We start from the raw sequence: 8,805 nt of genomic DNA on the forward strand, positions 1-8,805 counted from the left end.
CTAAACTTGTCTGTTTGCTGCGCTCGACATCTTATACAGAACCAAGATCAATGACGTAATTAAATATCGGAGGGGGGAAAGGAAGATTATTTTGCAGTTAAATTTTCAAACCTTTCAGATACATAAAAGAGAGAAAAATTGCATTTTTATAGCCTTTTAATTTACTTTATTTATTTAAACTGTAATTTGTTTATCTTCGTTACATTCATCTTTTATTAATTAATTATAATTATTATCAGATGGGTTAATTGTAATTATTTCTACGCTCATAAATCATTTCTCTAATTAAAATACGGTTAATCGGAATCGTTTCTTTATTCGTAAATCAAATGAATCTCCTCCTTTTTCCTAATCGATTTATGAGCATCAACGTAATTTAATTCGTTAATTGTAATTATTTTTATATTAACAAATCATTAACTAAATAAAAAAAATGAAAAAAAAACTTAATTACAATTACTTTTCTATTAATAAATCAATTTTGTCAATTACGTTTTTCTTAAACATAATTAATTTAAATTNATAAATTAATAAATATTTCAACATAAATTAATAAATATATGTATAAGTTTCCTTCTTTCTCCATGTTAAATTTGAACATAACTTTCTTCCAAGACATTTTATAATACTATAAATCTTTTTTTCTGATTGTCAGGGGGTACTTTGAATGACATCATCAGTCTATCTATCCAATGGGATTAAGACAATTTTTCCCAATAATTTGATTCGTTCGAGCGTTAAGTCCGAAAATGTTTTTTTACGCTTTTTGAATAACAATTTGTCTCAATCTATCTTACAAGTATCTTCTTCACATAAAAGAAGAAGACGAAAAGAAAATTTAAAACGTTTTAATCTTAATTTATGAACATTTTTTTTTATGGAATAAATTAAAATTTTTTATTTATTTATTTATTTTCCTTTCGTATAAAATTAAATTAAAGTTTTGCGGTTTTATCTTAACGAACATAATGGCGCCGACTGTATCGCCAATTATCAACGATCATTGGTTAACTGAACGATGACATCACACCAATTACGTCGATTAATTTAATTTATTGCGTAATAATTGGCCTGTTCGATTTCGAACGGAGGGGAGTTCGGTAGCTTAAAAAAGAAATGTGGGAAATTTCTCGAAAGGAAATAAAATTAAATATTTTTTTTTTTTAGTTCAAATATTGTATATTTATTTGACATTTTGAATGTTGCCCTTATCGGATTGTATTTTTTTTTTTCTGTGTCATGTTTACATACTTCAACAACAAATTACATTCAGTGTCATTGTATATTTTTCTTTCCGAACAATAAATTTGTGATAAACAACAATTTTTTCCTCTATTGTTTACTTTAATAAATCAAAATTTTTAAGAAATATATTTCAATATTTTACTGCAGAATTTTTATTTAAAAAAAATAATAATAATACATATTTTCGCGTTATTTAACTCAATGGTTTTTGGGTTAAAAAAGTATTTTAAAATAATAAAATTTATTACATGTGAAGTAATTTCTATATTATTATTATTACCTACACGCCTATACGTTTCTTACTTTAACATAAAAAAAAAGTAGAAGGAAAAAGTTATTTTTACCACTTTAATGACCCTTTTTTTTAATGGCATTTATAAAGATACAGACATGTGCTATAAAGTCTATAAATCGAGATAAATTCTTTAAAAATTATTACTTAAATAATAATAATAATAATAATTTTTAATGGGAATTCCAATGATTAGCGTATACATTACTAAACTAAAGAGATTAAACGAATGATAATTGAAAGTAGTTAAATTAATGAATTATGTTAGGCCATGTGCAAAATTTAATAGGGCTTAATTAGAAGAAAATTTAAATAAACCAATGGCAATTAAGATATTTGATAAATGGCATTAAGTAGAGTCCAATATTAATTGGGTTGGCGCTTTAATTATTATTGTGTTTTATTTTTTTTTAATTTATTAAAATAAAATATATGCTTTATATTATATAAATTTATAAATTATTGATTATAACGAAATCATTTTCTTTGTCATTTGCCTCCCCCCCGATCGACTAAATAATATTCTCAATAATTCCATCGCCCCTTCGATAATAATGGTAGTTGCCCCGAAGACGTATCCTAGCAACCGAAGAAATTGATCACTCGGTTACCTAGCAACTGTTGCTAGGATACGTAGATATCTTTTACTAAATAAAATTTCTTTTTATTAGAAAATTATCGTTTTTATCAATATAAAATAAAAAGGAGATTTTATAAATGAAGATATTTCGTCCCTACTTTTTTATTATTTTTATTTTATTACTTTATTGTAAAAACTTTACGCCATTTTTATCTTTTTAAATTTGTAAATCAGAGATTTTACGAGTGGAGAAGCGTTAATTAAATAACTTTAAATAAAAATTAAAGTAAATTTTGCTTATTTAATTTATTAAAAATAAAATCGGAATTACCAATCGTAAAGATAGGATTGAAGCGATGTAAAATTCCTTATCTGATGAGGCATTCTTCTAAAATTTCATACGTTTTACTTAATAATATACACTGAAATTTTCTAATTTCGATTAAGTTTTAATTCAAATTTATTAATTATCAATGCTTATTCGAGTGTATTATCTCGAGAACAATTTTTATTTATTTTATCATAAAATATTACAATAAAAATTTTATAATTAACGTTATAATTTTTCTCGTTTTATTGGTGATAATTTTAAAATTTAAATAATTAATAAAATAATTATAAATTTTACAAAATTAATGAAATAATTATTGTAATTATACAGTGGCGCCATCTGTCGTGACGAAATCAATTTATATTGTAATCGCGAGTCGATTTTAAAATTTTAAACCTTATCGCAAGAAAATTATTTAGTAAAATTGTTTTATTTTTTTAAAAATATTTATTTTTACTTTATTTTCCGATTTTAAAAAATAAAATTTACATAATTTATTTCGTAAAAGCAGTATTTCAAAATGTATTTCAAAAATTCGATTTGCAAAATTGATCAGATGGAAGAAATTTTAATTAATTTAAGTACGTTGCATTTTATTTTCTCTTTGCTATTTTATATATTTTAATTAATGATTTTTTTGAATTTTCAAGTGATAAAACATAAATATTAAAATTAAAAATCCAATAAAACAAAGTCAACACGTGACATTCTTTTCAGATATTAAAAGATGCCACAGCATAGAATAAAAATATTACTAATAAACAATACAATTTTACATGTTAAAATTCTCTGTTTCGAGAAATCTGTTATTGTCCAGCAATTCTTTTATTTGCATGTCTATCCCCTCTTCCTTTGTTTGCTAGCAGCTTTCAGAATCTATTCTTGGAGAGGGAAGAAAATTGCCAAACTGCAGGAGACGGGTTTTGTCCATTACTGCACCTTATATAGGATTCTAGAGATTATAATCTGAAATTGTAGATCCTTATCGATAAATTTCCTTTATCTAGATAGAGGGGATTTCCTAGATGATGCGACGTTTATAAATTCTAAATTGATTCTCTCTCTTCTTTATTTTTTTTAAATTTTTAATATATATTCCGTTATCGTCACCAAGCCCAGATAGAAGGAATGCTAATACAGTCATTTAGTAATGTCCTCGAAACAAAGGGGCTCCGAAAATAAGCAGTGAAAAATCTGCTATTATATGTTTTATAGATTTTACTCATACATTTTATGGCTTTCGAGAGAGAGAGAGAAGTGGACCCTATGTTTGTGATTAAATCACCACTCTCGAGCCTTGATTATCATAAATAAATTTTCACGTAATGTGAACGTTTTTTTGTTTAAATATATATTTTTTTAAATACACGCGTTGGAAATTTTTCCATTGATCAAAGCTGTAAATCTAGCATAAAAGTGTCGTTTTTTGATATAAAAGTTTGCGTGAAAAATGAATGTCTTTTCTCCCTCACTTTTTTTTTCCCTGTGAAATCGTTGATATATGATCCTAACAAAAGCCGAAAATTCAGTTTAGAAAACTATGCTGAATGGTTTTTGAAATTTTAAAATACTTCTAATAGTCATAAAAGCGTAGGGGGTACAATAACAGGTCTTAAAATTACAACTGCCATTAACTATAAGAGGTGTTGCAACTGCACTCTTGAGACAACCCGAGGCCCTAGTTAAAAATATAGACAGCTTAAGCTTCGCCTGGGGCCTTGCACTTTTAGACTTCAAACACACACTTAACAATTGCTTGTCAAGTCTTGTCCTGTTTTCAAAATCCAATCTTTGTATAATGTAATTGGCAGCAGGCCTTCTACATTACAAGCCTTTATTGTTATAAGAGACTCGCAAGGCACGATTGCTTATAGTCTGGTGCAATCTATTTTAAATATTTGTGCAAAAAGTGCATATTATTATTATTATTATTATTATTAAATGAATTTTCGAAAAATAAATAAATAATAATTATTATTTAAAGATAATTTTTATTAATATAAATACTCTGTTTAAATTATAAATTATATAAATATTTGAATAAATGCTGATAGATAAATCTTACATGCAATAAGGATGAGCTGGCAACCTGTTATTGTAAATGTATTTTTGACGAATCATGTAATTTATTACAAATTCGTCATAAAATTCAAGATTATTTTAAGCGTCAGGAACATTAAACGATTTTTAATGTAATGATTAATTTGTAAATTTTCCCTCAAAATTAATAATATTGGAATGTTTTTCTTACATTTGAACGTTTATTATAAATTTGTATTTTATTTTGACGAATCAAATCGTTTGTTTCATGCCCTTTATAAATGCGAGACTATTCTAGAATCATAGAGATGTTACGTACAAAAAAATACTTCGATTAATCTGTATTTTTTCCTTCGATATTAATATAATTGCAAAATTTTTCTTATATTTTAAATAATTTTTCGTTCTTTATGTCGATGTTTATGACCACATTAGCAATACGTTGTGGAAAGTCGACATCGAAATTCTGAGCAATGAGTTGTCATTTCTCAAACGATAATGATTATTGTAGAAGCTGATTGGTCTCCACTAGATTGCGTCACGATTTAATCTAAAATATTTTATAAGAGAAATGTTTATTATATATTATACAACATTATTTATTTCGTAAACATTATAGTTATAAATAGCCGAAATTATAATTTAGTTTAAATTGTTTGAAAATTTATTATCGAGTGCCATCTGTTGATGATTATTAAAAACATATGACAAATCTCAAGCAACAGGTTTGGATTTTTATCAAATAAGCTTCTATTTTAAAATATATTCAATTTTTATTAGTCAATAAAATATTAAAATAAAATAAAATTTAAATTATAATTATTATTAATCGACATTAAATATATATATTTCTCTCTTCTAAATCAATTTCCTAAATAATAGGAAGTGGAGTCATCTGGTGCACGGAAACGGAATTAATTTATTATGGCCGTAAAAACAGATTTAAAATTTGAAGATAAATTTATAGCATTTCTAAATAGTTTAAACACAGTCTTAAGTTATCATTAATAATGATAAAAATAGAAAAATAACGATAATAAATTTGATTAAAGACAGGAAGATAAAATTTTAAACTGTCCTTTCCCTAATAAATCGAAGAAATAAACAATGAATAAGGATCTTATTTGTACAGGAATCTGCTTCGACCAAAGAAAGAGCAGTAACTTATCTGTTGTCGAGCTAAATTTTTATATCACGCCATTAAGAATTAAAAGATAAGGGCAAGAAACGATATAAAGTCTTAACAGATATATATAATATTTCTTTTAAACATTTCACCGTCTCTGATAAGAACGAGTCAAAGGTAGCTAAATATATCTGATTAAAAAATAAAAAGATAATTTTTGTATAGTTTAGATATAATATCACTTATTTTTCTTCGATTCGATTAAATGAATAAATACATTGAAATTCAAAATTCAAAAATTCAAATTTAAAAAACGTCATTTATAAAATGCGCCACCTTTGGACAAATCATTATTTTTTTAATTATTTCATTTTTTAATTATAAATGCCACTTTTTAAAATAACTCTATTTTTTCGGTTAATTAAAACGGCATATAAACATTATTTAGGATATAAATCATTCTAATTTTTAAATTTTTTTTTTTATTATCATCATCAATTTTTACCTTAGTAATTCAATGACTCATTATAATCTTATCGTAATAGCAACGTTACACCTGTTTCGTTTCAGGAATATTGCATTCTAATCTGAAATTTCTTTAATAACTCCAATCATAAATAAAACGTCTGCATATTTGTTTTTAAATTATGTAAACATTTATTACTTTATTATTGTTTAATCCATGTTAGGGTCGATTGCGAGTAACGAGTATTTGTTAAACGAGTCGTGTTACGTACTTATATAATTTAAATTATTTAATTTTACATTAAGTAACTTATTAAATCGTTATTATTCTTTTCAAATTTGCAAAAATACTTTTCGTTGACGAGCGACAGATGGCGCCCTTAGATTTAGCGTAACTAAATTTGTGGAATAATTTTCGGGCAGAATTACCGGGATGAGAGAGAGAGAGAACGGGAGGGGAAAAAATTGTGTTTATTGGTTGAAAAGTGTGAGAACACATCATCTATCTACACAAGTCCTACGATGACACTGTAGATTACATAGCAAGTAGAAATTACACATCTGCCGAGCGTCGAGGATCATCTTACTGCACTAAGCCGCGCTAGAAGTTGGGAACAGATTTCCCACACTGCTTCACTAACAAAAGGACCTGTTCACTTCTTATAACTCCGCAAGTATCCCCCTCTCGATGGGGCAATAAATATCTCTCCTTTCCCCACTTATTCAATGCGGTCTTCCACTAATGTAATGCGAACTTTCTTTCACAAACTTTTTTTTTTCTTCTTTCGCTTCTACTTTCTTTTTTTTATATTATTTTATTTTTTGTCTTTTTTAAAGCCAGTTAATAAACCAAAGAATTTTTAAAATAAATAAATATACACGTCAATCGTAAAAAAAAAAATGTTTTTTTTTAATTCAAAACACTTAATCAACTTATTTATCGCGAGAGGGCATGAGTTGCAAAAATGACGTATTTAAAAAAAAAAAAAAAAAAAANATTATTTTATACTTTTTTTTCTTTTTTTTTTTAATGTGAAAAAACGCAACCAAGTTGCTTTGTAAGAAAGTTTCATGGTCACGTGAGAGGTGGTAACCAATAGAAGACGGCCGGGTTAAGTCGGCAGCGATTGGTTGCCGCTAGATTAGGCTCCTCCCGCTGGAGGTGACGTCAAGTGTTTATCGTAGAGAAGCGAAGCTAGAAAAGTTGGCAGTGTGTCGGTCGTAAAAGCACTAAGGAGTCGAAAAGGAGCTTCGATTCTACGCATTCTGGCTGTTGTGTGTGTGTGTGTTTTTTGTTTTTTTCTACACTGACAACAATGTCTACGGCATTGGTCTCCCCTATGTACGACTTCGGGGATGTGATGTACAAGGTGAGTTTGTTTTTATTTGGATTATTCTTACGGTTTTTTCTCTCTCAATTTCATGAGGAATTGGGTTAGTAAGACGCTACGCCGAATCAACAAGTGTATTCGGTCCCTGGCCTTTACGGTTGTTATTTCAACTCTTTCTTTCGCAGACCAACAATCTTACAACGCACAAAGAAACATACTTTCTGGATCGAAAAGCCACCATGAGTTTCCTGTCGTCTCATCGAAGGATCACAGCTTCACCACCTTCACCAAAGTCTCAACATCAGAAAGGATCATCATCCAAAGATCGAAAGCTCGATAGGAGTTTAAGCGAATCGGCAGCAAGTCAACAGCAACAACCCAGGCCAAATCAAGCGAATTCGAGTCGTTACAAGACCGAATTGTGTCGACCATACGAAGAAAACGGAACATGTAAGTACGGTGACAAGTGTCAGTTTGCTCACGGTGCCCAAGAACTACGTACCTTAGCGAGACATCCCAAGTACAAAACAGAACTGTGTCGCACCTTTCACAGTACAGGCTTTTGCCCGTACGGTCCACGTTGTCATTTCATTCACAATAGCGAAGAGACAAAGCAAAATCTTCTCAATAATCTTCAGATAGGTAATCTCCCGACCATGCCTACACGTCCCAAAGCTTTATCGTTAGGTAGCTTCAGCCTGGGTTCAGTCGGCGATCCTTCACCGCCTTCCAGCTTAAGTGGAAGTCCTACGTCTCTAAATAGTTTCTTCGGTGACGATCCTTACAATAACAGCAACACGACACCAAACATGGCCGCCAATACAGCTTTCTCTTTCTCGCAAGACTTTGCATCCCTCGTCAAACCACCTTATCCAACCGACGTGGAATCCTCCGTCTACGACATGGAAACTGCGTCACCTCCGTCACCTGTAGAGTCACTCGGATCGGATATCGAAACACTGAGCCTGAATAGTGGAAGCCCCGTACCGACTAATTCACCAATTATCGTAGACGGTAACAAAATACCCCGTCTGCCCATCTTTAGTCGCCTGGCCAACTTTCCATAATTAAGTGATGCTCAAAGAATAAAACACAAAAAAGTATATGAACAAGGGACCAAAATGTAGCACAAAATTTTTTTTTTTTTCTTCTTCATTCCCTTCTTTTCGTCGGCAAGAGAATTATGTGTATACAATGTATAATTATCCTAGCCTTTATTATTATATTATTATTATTATTATATTAATTATTATATAGCCATTCAGATAATTACAATTAAGTGAGTGCATTATTTGTACGTTTTAAAGTTAAAGGCTCCCCTCCCCCATTTTTAATTAAAAGATATCTGAAGAGCTAAAATATTTATTTAAATATATATAATTTATAAAATGCGCC

General features: G+C 28.8%; 1 protein-coding gene across 1 annotated transcript; it reads left to right on the plus strand.

Annotated features, from left to right (window-relative positions):
• Positions 1 to 7,174: 7,174 nt before the first annotated feature.
• Positions 7,175 to 8,790, plus strand: LOC111629052 (mRNA decay activator protein ZFP36L1-like). Its single transcript, XM_023372920.1, has 2 exons — positions 7,175 to 7,449; positions 7,596 to 8,790. The coding sequence occupies exons 1-2, from the start codon at positions 7,396 to 7,398 to the stop codon at positions 8,475 to 8,477; spliced, it is 936 nt and encodes a 311-aa protein (XP_023228688.1). The 5' UTR covers positions 7,175 to 7,395; the 3' UTR covers positions 8,478 to 8,790.
• The last annotated feature ends 15 nt before the right edge of the window (positions 8,791 to 8,805 follow it).

Source organism: Centruroides sculpturatus, unplaced genomic scaffold (assembly GCF_000671375.1).
Source record: "Centruroides sculpturatus isolate CEXI.00-Female unplaced genomic scaffold, Cexi_2.0 scaffold523, whole genome shotgun sequence".
In the NCBI taxonomy this organism is placed as follows: domain Eukaryota; kingdom Metazoa; phylum Arthropoda; class Arachnida; order Scorpiones; family Buthidae; genus Centruroides; species Centruroides sculpturatus.

Bases quoted from the DNA above. Each gene is read 5' to 3' on its own strand.
- LOC111629052 (XM_023372920.1), top strand. From the start codon at position 7,396: ATGTCTACGGCATTGGTCTCCCCTATGTACGACTTCGGGGATGTGATG. The intron at 7,450-7,595 runs GTGAGTTTGTTT...TTTCTTTCGCAG, and splicing joins TCGGGGATGTGATGTACAAG to ACCAACAATCTTACAACGCA.